Raw genomic sequence first — 23181 nt, 5'->3', positions numbered from 1 at the left:
ATCTATTGTCGATAGCCCGGGAATCGAGGTAAGATACCAGGTGAAGGTAGGTAGCGTGGAAAAGAGGAGCAGTGGGAATGTGAAAGTGGAAATCGCGATTGAGTATATGTGACAAGTGACAAGTGATGCCCGTAATGTAAGCTTTTGCTGGGTTCGCTGCGATTGGCCCACGACGACGTCGACGACGCTTCCCAAATCAAATTCGACAAGCAAGTTCGATCGTTCGGCGTTATCGCAAGAGGGCCCAGAGGGGCCAAGGAGGACCAAGAGGGACCTCCTTCTTTCGATCCCAAAGGGGAAGACAAAAAGAAGAAGAGCGGCGTTCCATCATCATGCGAGCGATCAATCACTTTCTGAAACGCGCGCGAGCGAAGGCAGGACGAGGGCCGGGGCTAGGGGTGAGACTTTACGCGCAATCACGGGGTTGCTTCCATGGGACAGCGAGCAGAAGGAAGGAGAGGGGGGGGGTAATGTGTTTCGTTTCATCGAAAAGATTGATCGATTGATCGATTGGGAGTTTCAATCGATTCGCAACAGGCCAGCATGCAGGAGAGAGGAAGGGGGGGTAGGAGATGGAGGGGAGTGATTTCAAATCCCTTCCCCTCCGTCGCCTGCCGAACCTGCCACCTCAACAACGAGATGCACGTCATCGACGAAAAATTCCCTCTCTTCTGATCCCTGATCGAGGAGGGTGGTCGACCTTATCTACTCGCTACTCGCCATATACGACCACCTTACTACCCCGTACGAAGTACGAACCTACCTTCGGCCTTTCATTCTCTGGAGATAGCGACATCGTTTTAACTTGACTTCTGGACCGCTGCTACCACCACCTCCACCACCACCACCACTATTCCTAACCATCTACTCTTCCGTGCACCCTTTACCTCACCTCGGATCATCCACCCAAATATCCTGGAGAACGACGATGATGTCCTCTTCCCCCATCTTTCCGAAAGTTCAACCTCAATTCGAACCTCCTACAACTACAACTACAACTACAACTTCCCCCTCTTACTCTCCCTCACCCGCTCCCACAACCTCTCTGCAGGACGAAAACAAAGGCCACCAAGAAAAAGAAGAAGAAGAAAAAATGTCGGACGGAAGACCTGGTTCACCCTCACCTTCACCTTCTACCTCACCTTCGCCTTCAATCTCGCCTTCTGATGAGGGCTCGGAGTCGGATATGAGCCTGAGCACCATCCAAGAGGCCGACCACGATCACGACCACGACCACGATCACGATCATCAACTTGATCACGGAGTTCCTCATCCGGGCATCACTACCACTACCGATACCACTATCGGAATCGTCGGTCATAAAGGCGATGGTGATCGTGATCTTAATCATGAACCTGAAGGCGATCGTGATCAAGGAGACGATCACCAAGGCTCAAAGGAAGAAGCCGACCTCCGAGTCCGAGCTAGAGCTAGAGTTGGAGTTGCAGAAGAGAAGAATGTGGTTGATCTCAGGGGTAACGATTATGGGAACGATTATGGGAACGATTATGGGAGCGAGAGGTGGAGCGAGAGGTGGGACGCGTTTGGAAGGGAAAGGGAGGGTCGGGGTCGGGTTGGGGAGGAAGGGTTGTCGGTGGTTGGTAGAGCTGGAGGCGGAGGTGAAGTTGGGGTTGGAGGTGGAGGTGGAGGTGGGGACGGAGGTGGGGTTGGGGACGGAGGTGGGGTTGGGGTTCGAGGGAAGAGGGATCAAGGCCAAGACCGAGAAGCCGTGCAGGTCCAGGTTGAGGACAAGGATGAGGGTGAGGTCGAGGGTGAGATTGAGGCCGGAAACGCCGGTGCAGGTGCAAGTGCAGGTGCAGGAGCGGGTACCGGTGAGGGTACGAGAAAGGGCAAGAGCAAGGCTCTGGGTCTGGGTACGGTTGGGGAGAAATTCGGGCAAAGGCGGGATGAAGAGGTCTTCGAAGGACAGCTGGGTGGGAATATGAAAGATGGAGATGGAGGTGAACGCAAGCAGGACGGGGAGATCGAGGTCGGGCTCGGAGATGGGGTCGTCCGGGACGGGTTCAAGGTTGGGGAAAAGCCAAAGACTTGGTCCAAGCACGACCTTGACGATAAAGAAAAACATGAGGAGGATGCTCACGACAATAACGACAACAACGATAACGATATCGAGAAGACCCCAACTCGGGGTTATACTCTTACCCCCGTTCATCCTTCGATTGACCCGGCGAACGCTCCAGCGCAAGCTCGTGTTGGACCTCCGCCTCAGACTCAGGCTCAACCTCCCGCCCATCCTGTCCCTATCGCTATCAGCACTTCAATTTCCAACTCGGGGCCCGATATTTCCTTCCACGTCGTCCCTCCTGCCCAAACTCAAACTCGGACCCAAACTCAGGCTCAAGAACTACCTCGGGCGATCGAGCCGAGGGTCACCCAGCCTACGCTTACGCCTACGCCTACTCCGGGGATCAAGACCACCTCCACGTCCACGTTCTCGGGTGATCCTGCCGATGATGATGGTAGTGGAAGGAGGAAAAGTGTTAGTGGCACGGATAGAGGTGGTCTTGGGGAAGGTCGATCCGGGTCAAAGGGAAGGGGGAAGAATAGTGTTGAACGTGAGTCGGCCTTGTCCTCTTGTACTTTTTTCCTATACCTTCCTCCAACCCGCTCCTTTTTTTTCCCCGGCGACTTCGGTTTCTTCCCCTCCTGCCTCTCGTACCGCACTTCTTCATAACTCCTGACCCCGCCCTCCCAGAACGGATCCGTTCCCGAACGTCGTTTCTGCTTAGCAAAGTTCGCTGATGTTGAACATGTGGTGCTCTTCCTCTTTTTTCCCTTTTCCTCATCCTTTCCGGCTCGTTCTATCGGCCCTCGGCGATCTTCATAGGCGACTCGCCTGGTAACCCGTTCATTCAGAGAGGAACTCCGACTTCAACTTCGGCTTCGACGTCGACGTCGACCTTGGGGAATACCAATATCAACTTCAACAAGGCCGGTCCTGGCACTGGTACTAGCGATAACACTAATGCCGCTACTAGCAATTCGGATTTCGGAAGAAAGTTGCAAGGGCTTTCGTCTTCCTCTATTCATAACAACATTATTGTGGCGGAGATCGACAAGGATAACAACCAGGACAACGACGATTCGGCTTTCCACGATACCTTGAATGGGAGACGAAGGTTTTCGACTCGGTCGGCTTCGGCAAGGGGAGAAGATAGTATCTTCGACGCACAACCGGGAGATGTATCGAAGATGGTCGATGATCATGGACATGGATATGGTGCCGAGCTTGAGGGTGACGAGTACGATCCAGCGTTCGAGTTTAGGACGAGTTGGGAGGTGAGTTTGTTTTAGCGGGAGTCGAACGTATTGCGGGTGAAAAGAGATCGTCACTGACATCTCTTTCTGTTTTCCACTTCTACTCTTCGCTCAAACCAGGTCCTGCGGAACAGCGTCTACTCCCTCGTCGAAGACGGCAAAATGTTTCACCTCCTCCCCACTCACCTCGCCTGCGACCGGTGCATCTCGGAATCCCTGATCGACAGGCCCAACTGCAAGATTGTCATCCCGAACGACCTCGACCCGGCCGTATTGCACGAGGCCATGTCATCGGCCAGCGCTCACCGGGAAGCTTGTACGGCTTGTCTATACGCCCACGTGTCTTGCTCGTTCCAGGCGGAAACCGAGGAGGAGAATGAGGTGGAAAAGGAGGAGGAGGAGGAGGAGGAAAGGGAACCCGAACCCGTCATGGATACCATGGCCGAGTTGACCCAGGGCACCCTATCGATGATGACCGACAACAACGACGCGGAAAGCACCTTTACCCACGCCTTTGAGGGCGTCTTTGAAAACTCGATCAGGCAGTACTACAACGATCCTCGTCGGGAGACTTACGAGACGTGCAAGGCGAACTTGAAACTCGTCGACGGGATGGCTAAAGGGCAGGCCGGGGAGGACGAGGTCTGGATTCAGAGGTACAGGCAGAGGTTGGGCAACTGCGTCAAGGATTGGAAGGCGAAAGACAGGGTCTCGGTGGTTTAGCGTGGAGTCAAGGTAATGGGTTACGAAAACTGTACAGTCTAGGCTTCATCTATCGAATCTATATCATTATGACGTTGCATTTCGTTCCGACAAGGCGATCGTACTGGTACACAAAAATGGGGTAGAGACCCGAGCTACTCGAAATACTACGAAAATCAAAGGCAAACCTGATCAAAGTCCCTCGCACGAAAAACGCCCTTCTTACATCTGCCCGGCCTGGAACCGAGCATCCAAGTAGGCGCACATCTTGCCGTACCAGGTTTGTCTTTCGACCTCCTCTGCCCAGCCTTGCTGTTTCAGTTTCGAAACCGCTCGTCGCAGGTCCTGGTGAGCGGTCAGGTCGTCCCTATCGCCGAGGCAGCTTTCGAAGAGGTCGCGGGTATGAGCGAGGTAATCCGATCGAAGGTCGTCCGCGGGCGATGAGCGTCGGGCGTAGGGATGACTTCGTTCGCTGCGTTGGTGTTGCTGACGTCGGACAGGTCCAGGCGAGTCGACCCGCCGAGACTTCTTGACCTTTTGACGTTGATGGCAGGGTCCGTAAGCGGAAGCGTGATTGAGGCTACATCCTCCCTTTTCCTTCGGTCGACTCCCCTTGCCACGTCCACGACACTCTCCACATCCTCCCTTGGCGTACGTGGGCACCGGGTCGCCTTGCCTCCAGTCGAGCGGGACCAAGACCCAGCATCCGATGTATTCGCCCACGCCCTTGGTCCAGCCTTGTTTGGCGGCCTTTTGGCATTCGGTGCAAGCGTCCTTGCCTTCGAGACGTATCCACCTGAGCTCCTTGTTGCCGAGGTACTTGTTGGCTTTCTGTCAGGGGAGAGGAGGTGCGATCGAAGTGAAGGTTATGGTGAAGGAAAGTGAAGGCGGCGGATTGAGTGCGATTGGAGATGGGCGTGAAAAGTCGACGGTGAGGGAGACCGAAGAATCGAATCAGGGGATTTGGGATGACATCCAGGTGAAGCGGTAAAAGAGAAAGACCGAAAAACGGACAACACGAAACAACTCGCAGTCAGCCCAACCGTAATCACGCCCATAAGAGAACAACACACGGACAAAGTAGACTCACCGCTTTCGTCGTCTTGCTGACATCCTGCCCCAACCTCGGCTCGACCGTATACTTGGGCGGGATTCGACCTCCCCGTCCGTCTTTCGGGTATAGCAGCCTTCCCCGTTCAAACACCCGGAGAGGAGCCGAGGACCGGAAATCGAATTCTTCTTCGGCATCATCATCGTCATCTTCGTCGATATCCATGTCGGATTTCTCCTCGTCTTCCTTTGCCATCTCATAGTCGTCGTCGTTATAGTCGTCGTTATCGGTATCGTTATCGGTATCACTCCCATCGAGCTGCATCCCATCGACCCTGCGCCTCTCGTACCCCCGTCCATGTTGTCCTCCTGCCCCGACGCTCCGGCCAGCCCCAACCCGAGGCTTTGTATTCGCCTTTGAAGGCTGAGGGGAAGAAGTATCCCCCGAGGCGATCCCTTGGGTGAACGAGCCGCTCATATCAAGGTCGAGGTCGAGGTTGAGGTTGAACGCGGGGACCGGAGGAAGACGAGCCGGAGCAGGTGCCGAGGATGAACGAGTAGATGGAAGTCGGGCTGTACCGGTGGTGGTGGTGGTGACTTTGTCCTTCCCCTTGTTGCTCCGTTCGAGGTTCTTCGTCTTTGCCTTTACCGGAGGTAGCGGGGCGAGCTCCAAAGGATCTCTATCATCGTCATCGCTTTTGTCTTCATCTTCATCGACTCCAGAAACATATTCCTCTCCCTCTCCCTCTTGCTGATCCTCCAGAAAGGTACCTTCGTCTTCATGCCCGCCGCCGCCTTCACCACCCGAACACCCATCCAAATGCGGCTCATACGTCCGACCCTCCTCCTCTAGCCCGGAATAAGTATACTCGTAATCCCCAGCCTGACCGGATCGGGTGAATGAGAATTCGTCGAGGCTGTCGGTGGAGGTGTCGTTGGCGTTGGCGCTGGCGGTTTGAGTTTGGTCATTTGGGTGGGTATCGTGGGTATGGTGAGTATCGTGGGTATGGTGATGGTGTAGAGATCGGGGTTGAGGTTGAGTTCGAGGTTGAGGTTGAGGGCGGAGAGCTTGAGACTGAGCCTGAGGCTGGAGTCGGGACGAAACCAACCCGACCCGGGCCTCATCCCGGCTATCGTCAACATCGACAACGACTCGCTCTCGGGCTTGAGCTCGGGCTTGACCTTGTTGAGGATATCCAACTCCATGTCCATCGCCTTTAGTTTGAGATTTAGATTTCGATTGAGATTTAGGGTTGGTGGGATTATGACGAAATTGAAGTTGAGGTTGAGGGTGAGGTCCGTCTACGAGAAAGACAAATCAAGTCCGGCGGGTCCGGCCGGTCGACCGACGTAAGAAGTAGAAAGAGAAAAGAGAAAGAGAGAAGAGAATGGGATGGGATCAGCTTTCCGTTCCTCCACTTTTTCGAGATCAACGTGACATCACACCGAGATTGGAATGAGGATTGGGATCGGGATCGAGATTCGAAGGACCACGCCGAAGTCGAAGAACCAGGTCGAAGTCGAAGTCGAAGTCGAAGTCGAAGAACCAGGTCGAAGTCGAACCGAGGTCGTTGAACACTCCGAAGTCAAAGAAACGAAGTAGCAGTCGAAGTACTCTAGAAACAGTCCCAATCGTAATCGTAGAAAAGAAGACCCAAGAACCGATAAAGGTCCCGAACCAAAACCAAACCGAAACCAAAGCGAAAGGAAAGGATAAGAGAGAAAGTCGTAAAACGAAGAGGTGTTTTTTTCATGGAGAACCCGGAGGGGAACCAAATGAAGGGGTAAGAAAAGGGGAGAGGGTGATACGGATACGCCAAAGACTGAGGACCGTAGGCCCCAAGGACCAACACCCAAGACCCAAGACCGAAGCTCAAAAAAGGACTTACTATCATTATCCCCATGACCGTTATGACCGTGATCGTGATCGTGATCGTGGTTCAATCCGTATTTCCGTTCCGCCAACCCCAGCCCCTGTCCTCTTCCTTCACCTTGACCTCGGGTTTGTCCTTGACCGTGTGCTTGAGCTTGAGCTTGTCCCCGACTCTGAGCTTGAGCTTGAGCTTGAATTTGACCGTGTGCATGAGCTTGTGCTTGATACTGATGTTGGAGGCCTTGAGCGAGAGCGGCTAGTCCGTTCTTAGGCCGAGTAGGCCAGGTGGAATGAGTGGGCTGGGTGGGATGAGTAAGGTGGGTGGGGGGATTGGCGGGGATGATGGGGTTGGTGGGGTTGATGGGGTTGATGGGGTTGGTGGGGTTGGTGGGGTTGGTGGGGTTGGTGGGGACGTTGGGGTTGGTGGGATGGGTGGGGTTAGTGGGGTTGGTAAAGGACATTCTTCGACGAGTAGTGGTTGTTGACGATGATGACGATGTTGATGACGATGTTGATGTTGGCGATGATGGAGGTTCTGGGTAATGGCGACCGTGAGACTTCTACGAGCTAGATCTAGTTCGATTCGGATCCGATATAGTTATCCTTCGCCGGTAGATGAGTCGGGCCGGGTGCGATGGCGACGGCGATCGAGATCTGATGTGAAAGCTAAACGAAAGGAAAGGAGGCCAAAGGACGCGTGATGATCAGAATCACGACATCGATCTCGGTCTCGGGTGATATGTGCCACTTACCTCGAATGGAAGGGTAAGGTAAGGTAAGGGCTCGCGCGGGTTGAAGCGAGAGATGAGGCCGAGAGGCGAGAAGGTAAAGCCGGGCGAGAGGATGTGGTCCGGGTCCGGGTTTGGTGGTGGTCGAGGTCGAGCATATTCGAAAAGCGGGCGGGGAAGTTGGTCCTCGAGGGGGTCGGGGGTATATATAGGAAGCACGAGGTTCGAGTGAGGATCCCTTTGAGATTTCGCAAAGGAGGTCCAGAAGGTCCTTTAAAGGATAGGCAGGGCCCGGAGGGGAGAGCGAGGGAGAGGACGAGGGAGGTAGATGTTGAAAGGATAGGTCGAGGTCGAGGGCTGGGGAGGATCGGGATTGTTGTGATCGTCGCTCGCTTCGCGTTACGTCATTCGGACATCCCCGGGCCGCTCTCGGTGCTGTATATGCGCGTCGCTTCGTTCCTGCGTTACGTCATTTTGCTTCCGGCAAAGTCTGCGCGTCGCCGTGTCGCCCACATCGCATAGTCTAGGTTGTCAGGCGTCACACACCTTCGGAAGCAAAACGTAGGGCAACGCTGACCTTGTTGTTCGTGGTCGAGCGATGTGATTGCGAGCGATTCCCCCTTTTGTCCACAAGTTACACGTCTCCGACCTTTGATCGAGCCCTTCAACTCAATTCTCTCATCATCTATCACAAATCCTCCTACACTCCTAGTCATCTCTTCAATCAACCATACCTCTCACGGAGACGAATACCATGTCGTCGTCCACCGCCCCCGAGGCCAACCCACCGAGGACATTGAGAAAGGTCAAATCGCGAAAAGACGCTTTGAACAAGGCCATCAACGATCACAACACCCAAGATTCTGCATTGGCTCCTCCTCTTCCGTGGACGGGTTCATACGTGAGTTCCTCATCAGAAAAAGAGATTCAAATTTCAAGGGGTCGTTGGCTGATAGTTCTTGTCTCTCGTTTGCTTTGCTTGCCTCTCTACTCCCTGTTCGTCGGCCCTTCCTTTACACGACACGACACGACACGTTGCACGTCGATACGAACTACCTCGATCAACCTCGAACTACTTTGATCGACCTATCCTCGAAATCCACCCCACCACCACCACAACCCTGAATCCACCGAACCACACCACATCACGTCCTACCCTACCTACCTTACCCAACATCTCGTCTTGTCTCGTACTCGTACGGATTGCTCATTCTCGGATCATAGCAACCGCCTACCACAGCTCCCACTTCAACCTCGATCTCGTCCTTGAACCTGAACCTGAACCCAAACCTGGAGCAACAACAACAACAACGAAGACCGGACTCGTACTCGAACTCCCACCCTGCGTCGAACTCCAACTCCAATCTCAACTCGAAGTTGAAAGGACGACCCTCAACGGCCGACCTCCGAACCCAGAAATCTAAATCTAGATCTCAATCTAGGTTGATTCCTCAAACTCCGGCGAACGGGAACCGGAACCAGATCGAGATCGAGTGCGGTCCGATATCGACCTCCGGCTCGAATAAAGGCGTTATATCAGGATCTGGATCTGGATCTGTATCTGGGTCTAGCGATACCAATAGCAATAGCAATAGCAATACCAATAGCAATACCAATATCAATAGCGATGGCAATACCAATAGCATTAGTATCAGCGAAACCCTTGAATCTGGCTCAAGCGTTGGATCTGGATTGGGGTCTGGGTCTGGCCGAGCGTTGGCTCGCTCAGGTTCCCGATCCAGACTAGGAGTAGGCAATAAGAAAGCTCAAGGTCGATCGCATGAGGTGTTTGATCTCGCTGCGATCCAAGCGCAACGGGAAGCTCAAGGGCAAGGTCGAGGGGAAGCTCAAGGGCAAGGTCGAGGAGAAGGTCAAAAGGAAGGTCGGGCAGGTCGAGGGGAAGGCGAAGGTCGAGCAGGGAGAGCTGGGAGAGCTGGGAGAGGTGGTGTGATAGAGGATGGTCTGCTTTCGCCATCCTCTACATCAACATCTACGTCCACCATATCCACTTTGGCATCCACTTTGGCTTCGACTTCTACATCCACACCGACATCGGTATCGACGGCGACGGCGACACCGAGATCGAATTCAACTTCCATGATGTCTTCCATGTCGACTTCGACCTGGACGGGCGGATCAGGGCCTTCGGGTTATATTTCCCGGTTCGGTTATCACAACCCAAACCCCACCAACCCCAACTCTAGCAATTCCAATACCGGCAACAAAAACAATTATACCAACCCCTCCTTTTATGTCACCGGCTCCAACCCCAACTCCAACTACACCAACGCTAACTCCACCTCCAACTCCAACTCAAACTCAAACAGCGGCAACAACATTCCCAAGCTCAACACCAGCAACAACAGAACCGGTACCGCAGGCTACAACCACGGTACCGCTGGCTATAACACCTCCACCAATAGCACTAGCACGGCGTTTCATAGGAAGCCTCCTAAGAAAGGACCGGAACGGCGGGAACTTGGGGTGGGGAGGCATTTGAGGTTCGAGCCGGAAGGTGAGTTTGGGTTTGAGTTTGAGTTGCGAATTTGAGTTTAGGTCGAAGTTCGAAAGGCGGGGTCGTTAGGAAAGGTGGGAGATGGGAGGAGGAAGCTGAATGATGGTTCTTTTGTTCTTCGTCTTTTCGCTTGCACTTTTACCTTTCACCGCTCGCACCGGCCACACCGGTCACACCGCTCACACCGCTCGCTTTATCACCGCTCGCCATATCACCCTCACCGCCTTCGGTCCTAACCCACCATCCGACGGCTCCCGACAGCCCCGATCATGCCAGACCCCGGGGCCTTTCATATGAAAGACCGGGTGGAATCGCTCGCCAAACGGATCTTGGGCCAAGCTAGGCTCGTCCTCGATGGTTTTGCCGAGGACCAACATCGAGGTCCGAGACGAGTCCAGCACCCGGAGCTCGTACCGGCTTTCCGGTGGGCGGTCCCGTTCTCACCGCATTCGACGGAAGGAGCTTATAAGAACGATGACGACGTGGACGGGCGTCAAGCGAGAGGTCCGGGGCCGAAGCAGGAGGAAGAAGAGGATCATAACGAGCGACCAAAAGGGTTTTTCCTTCCTGCCGGGTTGGACAAGCTGCATCGAGATATGGAGGGCAAGGAAGAGGCTGGGTTGGCGGGATGGGTGAAGGAGACGACGAGGTACCCCAGAGGAGCGGAAGGAGCGGGAGGGAAGGAGAAGCAAAAGACTGGGTCTTTCAAGTTTGCCGAGTTGCCGGACTTGTTCTCGAGGGTGAGTTCTTTCTATTTTCCTATATCAAAACAACGCCTAACCGGGTGGAACTGACTCGCTTCGCTTTTGCATTTTCGTCGTCTTTCCTTCTTTCTTCTGCGACAGGCCCACCACCTTGCCGCCCAATCCAACGGGACCCTGATGATCGTCACCATGCACCGATCCTCCGACCCGGCAGACCTCTTGACCGACGTCTACGTGACTCCAGGAATGTCCGTCGACTGTGCCCAGCTGGGCGAAGCCGCGGTCCAATTCAAGGACAACTTTGATCACCTGTTGAATCCGCAACGGTGGTGGACGAACCCGGGCAAGGGGAACCCCGAGTATACGTGCGAGATGGAGCGGGTCGTCGTCGATCCGCTTGATCCGCAGGATGGGTGGCAGAGGGGTATGGCCGGGCGTCATCGGGCGGTCCTCGAGGCCGTCTTTCATGGCCGTCCGGGTGAGTTCATTAAGATAAAAGGTGCAAGGTCTTTTCAAACGCTGATTAACTCCTTGACTCGATCCTCCGTCGCAGCAACCGTTCCTCATTTCGTTTATCCTTCGCAAAGACCAGGACCGAAAGCTGGTAAGTCGATCCGTACTCCAATACCAAGAACTTCGGGTGAGAGACTGAACTCGAGCTTGGCCTTCGCCACAGCTATCATGACAGACGGCGATCTGAGCCAGATCGTCTCGTTCCTGATTCGCTCCAATCCGGGAGGAGTGACCCATCCCTTGGGCAGCCAGAGGGACGACGAGGTCTCGAGACGTTACCAAGCTCGGTTTCGCAGTCATCAGCCGGCTGGTCCGTACTTGTACGAAGGGGCCAGCAAGGTCGCCGAAGGGACGGATGCGAGGGATGCGGGATATGACGTGAGTCGCCTTGTTTCTTGCTTGCCTTGACCGACCTCCTTGAGACTGAGAGTGGTTTCGTTTTCTTTCTTACATGGGGAACATTACGGCTATGACAACCGATCTAGATGCGCTATGTCACGGGAATCACAGGCGGTCTGGCTGCCACTTTCGTCTACAAACTGGATTCTGAAAAGGGGCAGATCTCCTCGACGGTTCATACCTCTTGGCAATTCTGGCCGTTGCATCAACATAATCTGATGAAGGTGAGATGCGATCACAAAAATTTAGTTGGGTACGAGGTAATGAAGCGCTTTGGTTTTCAACTTTTCCGTACCCGCTCCTTCTTCAACTTGGCCGCTTCTGAAATGGACTTTCTCGCACTCGATCCTGCAGATCAACGAGAGCGTTTACAAAGCCGTGAGGCCAGCCTTGATACTGAACGAAGTAGTCAAGCGGGGTCTCCATGACGAGGGTTGGTCTCTTCCGGCCTTGCAACATCCTTTCAAGCACGACAACAGCCCACAGGTCGCTCCTACCGAGTTCGTCCGGCACGTCTTTCACGACGAGATCTTGCCGAGGGTCGTATGGGAAAACTATCCTTCCCCGCTGGACTGCCAGGAACAACGTACGGCTGCAATCCGCTATATGGCCGGTACGGGTACCAGCTATACCCCCGAGTTCGATGCGATGAAGACCCCAAACCGACCGATCGTAGCTTCACGCCCTCCCCCATCCGATTCGTCCAGTCCGGGCCGGCCTGAAGAACTCGGAGATTACTTGAAGTCCCCGGATGGCAAGCTCTTCAGCTTTGTAAGGTAGTCCGCTTGCTGCTCGCTTTGTATCATGTTCTCGTATAGTAGGAAGGGTATCTATCATTATAATCGACTATGTGGGTTAGGAGAAATGTCCTGTTGTTCGTACAAATTACTTGACTTCCTCCTACATGCGTCTCTCCTTCATCATCCGGCTATACGACTACATCCCTCCGTTTCCCGAACCCTGCCTTCCGTATGCCATACATCCAACGGATGTCCTAGACCTCCACGTCCCTACGTCCCGAAAACCCTATCTCCCATCCATCGGACGCTCGACCAACCTGACGTTGCCCTCGGCTACACCGATCAACCTAGCGTGCAGCTCTTCAGACCGACTCTTCCAAAGGTTTGCCAAGTCCTTGTATTTCCTCGCGCTGCTCTGGGTGGTCTCCAGCTCTCGACGTAGATCGTTCTCCGATGATGATCCCTGAGGAGACATCGAGAGCTTCTCGTTGGTGACCCGGAGTTCCGCCTCTAAGTCAGAGATCCGGGCACGGGTCCCAGCGAGGTCGCTTTGTACGGTAGAGATAGCGGCGAGGTGGTCTTCCTTGAGGGTAGAGATGGTGGAAAGATGATCGGCTTTGAGTGTGGAGATGCTGGCGGAGTGATCGTTCTCTAGGTCAGAGATCCGGCTACGGCTCCCAGCGAGGTGGTCTTGTACGGTAGAGATGGCAGCGAGGTGGTCTTTCTTGAGGGTAGAGATGGCGGCGAGGTGTTCGTTCTCGAGAGTAGAGGTGAGGGCAAGGTGATCGTTTTTAAGAGTGGAAAGCGTCTCCTCGTAACGAGCCGTCGATTGATCGAGGGTACGTCGATGTTCAGCTTGGAGCTGAGCAATCTGACGCTCATACTCCTGGTTCCTATCCCGGTTTTCCAACTTCAACTCCATCTCCCTCATCCGTCCTCCTTCTTCCAACCTATACACCTTCTCCGCATGATCCTTGACCTCCTTCAACGCTAGAGCCAACTGGGTCTGCAGCTCGTCCTTCTCCCCGAGAGCTTTGAAGAGCTGGTCCGTCCTGCTCTTTCCCTCGGCGGCCATCTGATGGACCTTCGCTTCCCCATCGGCCACCATCTGACGAGTCCTCGCTTCCCCTTCGGCAACCCTCTGACGGAGCTGTTCGTTCTCGCTCTCGGCGGACTGGTAGTGATGAATAGCTTCGTCGAGTCTCTTCTTGTCTTCGAGACGAGATCGACGGATCTGTTGGCTGATCGAGGGGAGACCCTCCAAGAGGGCCGAGTTCGCTGATCGCCATTGCATGGTGATGGGATCCAGCATGTTGATGAAGGAAAGATGAGAGAGTTGGAAAAGGCAGGGAAGAGGGATGAACGGGAATTCCTAGTTTCGAATTGACCAAGTCTGGTCTAGTATTGCTTTCGTTGTTGCTAGAGGCTAGAAGACGACTTCTCGGGATCCTGACGAAGAAGCAAGACGATAGGTGGTTTGAGGTGTTGAAGATGACGATGATGGACGATGCAAACAACGACTGGCAAGGGAAGAAGGTCAGTTGATTCGATCAATTAGAAATCCGAGGGCGTGTGCCCGCGTCTTATTAGTAATCAGACGCGCTTTTCATTAGTCTTGTTTTGCTAATCCCAATGTCACCGCATTAGTATGAAGGCTGGCGGGCCGTATGACCTCTTTGAACCTCAAAGCACGTCAACCAGAATACAGGAAGTAAACGAATGAAACTGGGTATGATTATGACATACAAGCAGGAAAGAAAAAACAGATCTATTACAACAGACCGAACCATCCTACGAGTCGACCAAGTTACGAAACCCTGTTCCAACTACGAAGTCCCTATACGACCTCCAACTACCCGCCCAACGACCTTCCCCCCCCCCCCTCACGATCCCCTCACTCGACCTCGTCCTCTACCAACCACCTGGCAAAGGGTTCTACGAGTTCCTCTACCATGACGACTTTGAGCTGGTCGATCCATCGGATCAAGGCGAGAGGCCAGTGCAGGAACGTCAGGGCGAGGACGAAGAGGACGTCTAGCCTGACGACCTGTATGAGCCTGAAGCGGGGAACGGTTTTCTTCCTCCGATCATCTTGCTCGTCCAACCTTGTCCTCTGAACCATCCGCTCATCATCCGACCTCTCCTTCCGATCAGTCGCCTCGACCGACTGTAGAAGACGCCCTTGCAGCCGATCTTGACTCCCTTCCAGCCGTTCCAAACGTCGAGAGAAAGCCATGACGGCTTGGTTCAAGACTCGTGATTCCGGGACGGTAGATGGCCAGGGCGAGGTTTGAGTTGGAGGTGGAGGTGGAGATGGTGATGAAAGAGGATTTGCTTGGGTGGACGAGGTATGTTGATGATGATGATGATGATAGGAGGAGGAAGGAACACGGTCTCGTGCGAAGTTCGACTTGGAGATTGGAATAGGGAGGTCGGTTTGGGCTTGGGTGGGTTGTGCTTGGATGATAGCGGTATTCGATGAGTTCGTTACTATAGAATAGCCGAAGTCGAAAGGAATGAGAAACCTTTGATCGGGAACCCGATTCTTTGTTACTCACCCCCGTCGGCGTCGGCGGTCCCAAAAGCGCCTGGCCGAGCTCTGAGCGCAGCACGGTATTCCGGGGTGACATCCGGACCGAACTTGGTCATCACGCTAGGTCGACGTTCGGCTTCCAGCTTTTCCACCAGCCGGAGACGTCTGATTTGTGATCCTACATGTTTTCGCAAAGGAGAGCAGATAGGCGGGAGGAGGAGCGATAGGAAAAGAGAGGTAGAGGAGGTGAGCGATGCGGGAAGGAAAGCGCGAGGATGGGAGAGGTGCTTACGAGGTTGCTCCATGGCCAGATTCTCAGTGATAGCTAGTAGATCTCCGGTGTCCAATTTCTAGTCTCTATCCTGGATCTAATCGTATGTATGAGTGTGCTATATGGCTGTGGGCTTGTATATCTGTTGGAAGAGTCGGAACGTCGAGCTCCTTTGAGCTAGAGATCAGAGACCGATTCCATCGAGTTGCGCGAATTGACACGTAATCGTAAACAACAACAACAACAACAGACGAAGATTGAAGCCAAATGGAAGCGCAGAACGCAAGCGCTTACGGCCCGGGTGTCGGCGAAGCCACGCGCGCACGTGCGACAGATTGCGTTTCATGTTGATCAAAAGGACCTTCCAGGCTCTTCTAGCTTCCAAACGCGTCCCCTCGGTCTCGCTGCCCATCAGCGCGGGAGAGGAACCAGAGCAGGAGAAAGAAGGATCGAAGTGATCATTTCGAATTCCCCTCCTCTCGCTGCCGTTCCCCTCTCTCTTCCTGCTTCGCTTTTTGATGACCGCGGCCTTGTCGATATGTAAACAAACGCGGACCACCAACTCGACTCGGACCCTCTGATCCTTTCTCAAGTCGGAAGTCCTTCCTCTCACGATCTAGAGTCTCTGTCTATCGACATCGACCTATCAAACAACGTCAAGGTCATATCCCAGATCGCCCCACTCTCCACCCATTCCGACGACCACCTTGCGACCACCTCGAAAATGCAATCCCCAACAACCCCAACCCGTCCTTCGCGTTCAACCACACTGGGAACTCAAGACGACCTCCTCTCAACCATTAATCATACTCGCCAACTTCGATCAGCCGTCGCCACACCTCAGAGATACGGCAATTTCGTCAATCCACCTCCACGGGTCTCGCCGAGGAAACGTCAGGGTCAGGTTGGCCGTCGCGATCCCGCCGGTACGCCTTTGGTGACGGAGATTACGGCTGGGAATGGGAGTCGAAAACGAAGAGCTCCTTCGGGTTCTCCTTCTCCTTCTCGTGGACCTCGTTTGAGGCCTCAACAAGTTGGGTTGCGACCTTCACCTTCGAATTCGGTTCAACAATCCATACCTCCGAATCCGGTCCAACAACCTATGGAGCTTGGGCCGGCCATCGAGATTCAACCGCCTATCGAAGTGCAAAGACGAAACGGGCTGCGTACGCGGGATGAGCTGCAAGGTGACGTCGTTGAGGTACCCTTCGAGCGAGTAGACCAGGGTTCTGGGAGTTTGACGGCGAATACTACTGGGTTTCAGGGGAGAGTCGGTGAGTCGCCGAATCGAAGACTTTCTTGTTTTTCTTCTTCTGCTTCACCTCGCTGCTCGGAACGGAACTTGTGTCTAGAATCTGCACTGACGCTCGCACTCGTGTTTGTTTATCCCTCAACAGGAGCGGTGATCGAGGTCGATCCGTTTCACCAAGGCCAAGGCAACCAAAATGACACTCATCAACCCGGAATCGAGAGCTGCACACTGCAGAGATCGATCAAGCCCAATGTTTCTATCCTCGCCAACACCACCTCAACTCCCATCACTCTTCAAGCACCTCTTGCCGAAGAACCCGATCTTCCTACCTTCACCAGCTCCACCTCGTCCATCGTCACTCCTCCCAAAGGCCCGCTCGCTCAGACGATTCCCCAATTCACCTACGCCCAGCCTCCCCTCCAACGTCATCGACCCCGCCGCCCATTCTGGATCTACAGGTTGATCAGCCGACTCCTCCTCTTCTTGTGTCGAGTCTTGATGATCACCTCTACCGAGACGGTCGTCGGTATCTTATCTATTTGGTTTTTCATGCCGAGGTGGATGTGGGAAGGCGGGAGGTGGGTGTGGGAGGTCGTAAGGGGAGGAAGGGCCGGGAGGTGAAAGTCAATCCCAGGGGAAGGAAAGAAGTCAGGAAAGATAGACTAGGGTTCGGACGTACTAGATGAGCGGTTACGGAAGGGAGGTCGAGGGGTTTCGAAGGGTTCGCGCGAGGCGCGATGGAAGAATCAGATCGGGGTCGGAAGATTTGGACGCCCGGGGTCGGAGACGATCAGATTTGCCTTGTAATAGCCTCACGTCCCATGTTATATTGAAAATGCTTGTTCTTCCAATCTGGATCGCTCGTCGTGATTGTTCATCATTGTGCCGAAGCATCGCCTGGCTAGCTCGATCGAGCGCGATACACGGTCAGAGGCGCGGTCTGCGATCGTCGCATAGGGTATGCGATCGTCCGCATGTCGACATGTCACCAATTTCGCATACTCACGGTCAAAATGAATTGCGTTTTGTCGGTGACACCGCGCGGAAGCAGATCGGAACAAAGCGGAACGGTCGATGCCGCGCCAGCAAGGTCGGCAGCGAGATTGATGGATCGACCTCGACCTCGGATTTTGATCAGAAGAAGAAGAAAAGTATCCCCATCAAATAGATCTTTCATCGCCCAGAGCCATAGTCTCATATGACAACCCTAGCAAAATGCCATTCGTTGAAAAGCCACGGACGAGCCGGTCAAGCGTATACCATTCGCTCGAATATTGCTAGCTTGCTCCGCCATGTACGAGCCATGGAAATCGTGGATGTCGACCGCGTTTCATTGTTGGTCGATCAAAAGACCCTTCCGACCCCCGTGCGATGAAGGCGAGGGCGAGGCTCGACCCTGGAGGGTATATATACAGGCCGTCCGGTTTTCACGATCCCCCCTCGCCATCCTTTCATCCTCGTCTTGCTCGATTCAGCAACGAGCTCCCAACTCCAGCTATCCTGGTTGTCCTTTCGAATCGCAACAAATTAGATCATGTCCTCGACTTCCGAGTGAGTTCCTCGTCGCTGTTTTCTTCTCATCAAACGAAGGACTGACTTTAAACTCGGTGTTGCAGACCCCACGCCCAGATCCCCGTCTCCGGTGACGAGAACAAGGTCGAACCCTCAACCCCGACCGACGAGGGGTCCCTAAGGTCTATTTGGACCGACGGAGAGGATTCTGAAGGCGAAGAGGAAACCCAAGGCGAAGATGAGAATGAGGGGAAAGGCGATGGCGATGCCGATGTCGCGGGAGAGGTTGGAGAGGTTGGAGAGGTCGGAGAGGTTGGAGAGGAAGAAGGTCAGAAGGAAGCCGCTGAAGGCGAGGCTCTCGATGAGTGAGTCTTCCATTCACCGACTTGGTTCCCCAGCTCTCATCATATCGACTCTCGGGATAACGAAACTGATCTAGATTCGTCATTTGTCTCCCCTTCATTCTCTTCCTCAGCGTCGGCACCGACGGCGAACACAGCGTCGGCAACATCGCCGTCACCCCCGTCCAGGTCGAACAACAGCCCACTCTCGATGTTCAGATGAAGGAACCCGCCAAGGCCGTCGTGACTACCGAAGCTACCACCGGCGCTATCGACAACCAAGCCGAAGCGGCGCCTCCCGTACTCGCTACCAACGACAAAGCCGGATCGGCTACCAACGACCATGTTGAAGGAGCGACTGCCGGACCCGCTACCAACGACCGAGCCGAAGGCCAGACCACTCAGGAACGAGAACTCGGTCCTTCCGGACGTCGTTACCACCTGCGCTCGATGGCCGAACGCAAGAGGCAGCTCTGGGGTAAAGAGGACATCTAAGTTGGGGGTTGTCGTCGGTACAGGGTCGGGTTGGGGTGTTTGTACCGCAGCCGCCTATGAATTGCCTATCGATCCCATGTTCTCGCTGCCAGACGAAGTGTACCCACTAAGAGACGTGATGTATTTGGCGGGTGTTTGCCATTTCATGTTTCGGTATCCCCATCACCATCCCCATTCCCATAGTTCGGTACCCCAATCCCCATCCCCATCCCCATCCCCATACTTAGGTGCCCAATCCCCATGCCCATACTCTGGTACTCTCATCCCCATCTTCATATTTCGCTACCCCAACCCTTATCAATGAACCGGAGTGCGAGCGCTCGGAATGTCTCAAACGTGTTCGAAGAAAGTGTAGAACGCAAACATCGAATGAACGTCTTGGCCGTGTCAGGCGTCGGCGATCGAATGTCTTGAACGTGTGCAGCGTAGAAGATTCGAGGCGTTCTACGAGGTTGAGGTGTTTGGAGTTCGACAATTCAGTCAAGTCGCAAGCGTAACATATAAGCTTGTGTGTTTGTCGTTGTGCATGGCATCATAGCCGTGAATTTCGTGGTTCCCTCTTCAGAAAGCCGCCTGTTGCTGCTACGTATCGACGCCTGAGATTATGTCGTAAAGCACATGGACGAAGGGTTCGCGACTGCTGGCCGTTTGCGTTATGAGAACCTGTTTGCGTTACGGATACCTACATTGACTGTGACATTATATGCGCTTTCCTGTTCGGATCTCTAACATGCTTAGCGCTTCTTCTTGCCACCTACGGCAGCAATCGGGAGGTTCAACCTCGCATATTTCACGTTGTGCTATCTATCCTGGTCTTTGTTTTTGCCGATTACGAACAATATCATTCTTCATGGAAATTCGCCTCTATTCCCCTCCAAACGAAACCTGGTCGACAACTGAAAATAATGTACTGGACATTTCCAGATCAATCGAGCTATGGCCACGAATATCTCATCTCTATCGATTGATCAAGGACATCACAATTGTCAATGCTGTATCGATCCATCGAATCGACAACCCATCTGGATGGTGTTGTCCAGTCGAAACATAGTACGGCTAATAGCTAGATGAAGGTGAATCTTTGCATGTTCTCCATAAGGATGTGGAGCCGTCGACGAAAGGTATGCCCGAATATGCAAACAATCTTCATTATATGCCATTGTCATTAGCGGCGCTCCCACGCACAAAATTGCCTCTATACAATACAGCCAAAAAGGAAGAAGGACTGGCTGAACTTGATCCCATGGCTCGTCTTGTATTCGACACCCCTTAGTTAAAGTGCATTAGCCTCTACTCTGTAGTTGTCAATACCGTTTGCGTGACGGAAACCCCTGCGTCCCCAAATGAATCGAGGAAGTCGGGGCCTGAAGTTGACATCCAAGACTGGTAAAGCGATGAGACGCTTGGTCAAATCCCAGCATCGATCAAAGCTTCACCGCTCGTACAATCTGTAAATGTCATCGCAAGGTCATTGTCACCGCGATGTGATGTCACCGCAAGCGCGCGCCTCCTCACCCACGCCCTAGGTATACCTCTGATCAGGACCTCGCGGTTGATCCATATCTTATACATTCGGTTGGGGAGTACCTGATTGCTAGATCGCAAGCTATTTCACAAGTTCTCGTAAATCAATAATTTCTACGATTCCGGCATGAGTGTGACGCTGTCGAAGACAACTTGACAGACAGTGGCAAATAGGAGACGACCTAGGGAAATCGCAAACGCGCCATGCGCTTTCCTTCTAGCCGACAATCGATTAATCTGTTTCTCTTGTCTTTTATTCCCGTTGTCGGACATTTGGGATGGAAAACACCATATCATAAAGGATGGCGCTACCAAGCATGGGAGGGCCGAAAGTGGCGACCCAAAAATGGGGATACCAAAAATGGGGAAATCGAAAATGGGCACCCGAAGAACGGGTATTGTTTGGGCTATCGAACTCCGGGATCTCAAAGTTTGCTAGCAGAAGCTGGGACTGTGTATATGGGAGGCCAGAATAAATATCAGAAGCGATGCGCTGGTCTCGCTCGATTGGGCGTCATAGGAATTACCTGACAAGCTTGCTGCCTCCTTCGCGCCTCCTTCGCGCCAGAGTGCAAGTCGATGGCATCCATCTTTTGGGTTGATAATAGGACTCGATCACTTCAGCTTGGATGACAAGACAGTAGGACGAGTCGCCCAGTAACAGTTCTGGCATCAAGTTCTTCGATAGCGCAAGACGGTATATGTACCGGGATGTCGATGACCTCGCGATGAATCAAGGAAGCCCTGTAGCAAAATATCGTGGCAACGTCCCGGGTCATGACGTTCATTGTTCCTAGTGTTGACGGCGCAGCCTGATCTTGCTGGAACCGCAGTTTTGGAAAATTGGCGGGTCTGACACTGGGGAATCCATTCGAAGCTGAACGTGATCTGGAAACTGTAAATCGCAGATACAGTACATGGCCGTGTGACTAACCATTCCGAGCCCTTCCGCGATTTCTCAGCCTGGACCGGAGGGAGATGTGTACCGAGGGAAATTCAGAATCGTATATGATAAATATCGTGCTCCCAATCGGACTCACCAAGAATGGCATCACGAGCGCTTGTCTATCACCTATCAGAGTGAGCGACAAGATCGCGTTCCAAGACCATCAGCGAACGGAGTACTGCCAAGAATGCGAGGTATTTGTACTGACTCTGAGACGTTGGATAGGCGCAGGACAGACCTGTTCCACCGATGTACCATCGCATCGTCTTTCCCATCAGCGCTGGTGATAGAAGTCCGAAATTATCCTTGTGGTGTGACGGACCTGGATGTAAGCCGACATGTGAGGCACCAATCCGACGAGTCGAGAGACCCTGCGGTGAGTGACCGAATTTAGCAATTAGTCCAATGCGAATGAAGGCGAACAACAGAATGGCTTGAAGGGCACTCACCAGTATCCTCGATAATGATGCGGTGCGGCAAGCCCCCTTCGATCGTCCTCGCTCAAGAACTGTCAGACGATATACGAAAACAGGCCCGGTCAGTTCGGGAATGTTGTACGACGCATGCCCCCGGCCGTGGGCAACCGGAGGTACTCACCGAAAGTGAGCTCCCTAGCATCGATCGCACGACAAACACTCTGCCCTGTTTGTTCCTGTTTGTCAGGCGACTCGGTATTGACCTCGATATATCATAACCTGTGTCTAGATTGGCGGTAATCCCCGGCAGCGGGGGGATGATAAGCAATGACCGTAAGCATCGATTCGGGTGCGACGCAAAGTGTAATGCAACAAGCCCACAAAACCGACTCACTCATTTTGGAGTTGAAAGCTCCTTGCCATGCAATACAATCCTTCTTGTATTCATGTACAGCGGCTTGTAAGCGCCCTGCTCTGCACTTCCGGGATTCAGCCCGATGCTTGGGTGCGAGGTGATGGCTTAAGATGTCGACGGCTATGTGGATGTTCACGGGATCGCCCTCTAACTCCGTCCTTCCGCTCATTCAGATCCAGCAGATCACTTCAATGTCGTTGTCGTGGTCGTCTGGCGTCATGCTCGTGAAGTGGTGTGGTCATGGTAATAACAACAACCACTCACCCCGATTCCCCGATAGTCCAGTGGAAAGAAGACCTATTTATTTCACTGGCAACAGAAAAAAAAAACAGCAAGTCTGTTCAGCGAAACTGGTTGTATCATCGTTTGCAGATAGAAGGACTTACCTTGATGGCTCGCTCTTCGTCTTCGTCCTGCACATCTTCTATAGGTATAGCTTATAGCTTATAGCTATAGCTATAGCTATAGGTATAGCCAAACTCCAACTCCAACGTGATCTCGAACTCGAGCTCGAATGAAGATCGTCTTGACTCTTCTTGAACCTGAACCTGAACCTGAATCTAGATCTGAACCTGAATCTCCCGCCCGAGCGTGGCTTCCACTCCACCCCACTTCGTCTTCAAGTTCGCTGATTGTATTGCAAGGAGAAGCAGAAGATCAGGATCGGTTTCCTGTCTTTAAGTGTCGGATGTGAAACAAACACGAATATAGACGGGAAAAACGAGAGTATGCTACACTACTGCTACTATAGGTTCGGCAGGACAAGAACTTTTGACTCACGATTCGGATTCGTATTCGCTCCGCACGTAGGTAGCTAGCTCGATTTCGATTTCAATTCTGGATGTCCGACTTGGGATGTGCGCTTTGACTCTCCTTCGAACTTCGGTCGAGACGAAATTCTTTGACCATAATTGGTTGGATAGCTCGTACAGGATAACCAAAACGAGTCTTCAATGGGACGATTCCCGATTCG

The 23181-nt window shown here is 53.3% G+C and overlaps 7 protein-coding genes across 7 annotated transcripts; 4 read left to right on the top strand and 3 right to left on the bottom strand.

Moving 5' to 3' along the window:
* The first annotated feature begins 1656 nt into the window (after positions 1–1656).
* Positions 1657–4069, top strand: HD553DRAFT_320665 (uncharacterized protein). The gene is made up of 3 exons (XM_046181166.1): positions 1657–2576; positions 2849–3300; positions 3400–4069. The coding sequence occupies exons 1-3, from the start codon at positions 1943–1945 to the stop codon at positions 4000–4002; spliced, it is 1689 nt and encodes a 562-aa protein (XP_046032468.1). The 5' UTR covers positions 1657–1942; the 3' UTR covers positions 4003–4069.
* On the bottom strand, positions 4070–7870 carry HD553DRAFT_337852 (uncharacterized protein). Its single transcript, XM_046182308.1, has 5 exons — positions 7657–7870; positions 6921–7366; positions 6478–6609; positions 5072–6333; positions 4070–4812 (listed from the first exon to the last, which is right to left on the bottom strand). Exons 1-5 carry the CDS (start codon positions 7788–7790, stop codon positions 4204–4206), a joined length of 2583 nt encoding a protein of 860 aa, XP_046032467.1. The 5' UTR covers positions 7791–7870; the 3' UTR covers positions 4070–4203.
* A 516-nt stretch (positions 7871–8386) lies between these two features.
* Positions 8387–11982, top strand: HD553DRAFT_327239 (uncharacterized protein; the record flags this gene model as incomplete). Its single annotated transcript, XM_046181787.1, has 7 exons — positions 8387–8533; positions 8857–10147; positions 10409–10887; positions 10993–11329; positions 11405–11455; positions 11528–11742; positions 11875–11982. The coding sequence occupies 7 exons, from the start codon at positions 8387–8389 to the stop codon at positions 11980–11982; spliced, it is 2628 nt and encodes an 875-aa protein (XP_046032466.1).
* An 807-nt stretch (positions 11983–12789) lies between these two features.
* On the bottom strand, positions 12790–13815 carry HD553DRAFT_346592 (uncharacterized protein; the record flags this gene model as incomplete). Its single annotated transcript, XM_046183217.1, has 1 exon — positions 12790–13815. The coding sequence occupies one exon, from the start codon at positions 13813–13815 to the stop codon at positions 12790–12792; it is 1026 nt and encodes a 341-aa protein (XP_046032465.1).
* A 582-nt stretch (positions 13816–14397) lies between these two features.
* Positions 14398–15341, bottom strand: HD553DRAFT_346591 (uncharacterized protein; the record flags this gene model as incomplete). Its single annotated transcript, XM_046183216.1, has 2 exons — positions 14398–14993; positions 15062–15341. 2 exons carry the CDS (start codon positions 15339–15341, stop codon positions 14398–14400), a joined length of 876 nt encoding a protein of 291 aa, XP_046032464.1.
* A 690-nt stretch (positions 15342–16031) lies between these two features.
* On the top strand, positions 16032–17727 carry HD553DRAFT_327237 (uncharacterized protein; the record flags this gene model as incomplete). The annotated part of the gene is made up of 3 exons (XM_046181786.1): positions 16032–16581; positions 16705–17137; positions 17517–17727. 3 exons carry the CDS (start codon positions 16032–16034, stop codon positions 17725–17727), a joined length of 1194 nt encoding a protein of 397 aa, XP_046032463.1.
* A 4-nt stretch (positions 17728–17731) lies between these two features.
* On the top strand, positions 17732–19012 carry HD553DRAFT_168098 (uncharacterized protein). The gene is made up of 3 exons (XM_046176877.1): positions 17732–18110; positions 18176–18436; positions 18547–19012. Exons 1-3 carry the CDS (start codon positions 18094–18096, stop codon positions 18905–18907), a joined length of 639 nt encoding a protein of 212 aa, XP_046032462.1. The 5' UTR covers positions 17732–18093; the 3' UTR covers positions 18908–19012.
* Positions 19013–23181: the final 4169 nt, after the last annotated feature.

Source organism: Filobasidium floriforme (genome assembly GCF_021052385.1).
Source record: "Filobasidium floriforme strain CBS 6241 chromosome Unknown HD553scaffold_32, whole genome shotgun sequence".
NCBI classification, from domain to species: Eukaryota; Fungi; Basidiomycota; class Tremellomycetes; order Filobasidiales; family Filobasidiaceae; genus Filobasidium; species Filobasidium floriforme.
Note: the sequence above shows the minus strand (reverse complement) of the source record. Positions and strands in the feature narration are given on the sequence as shown.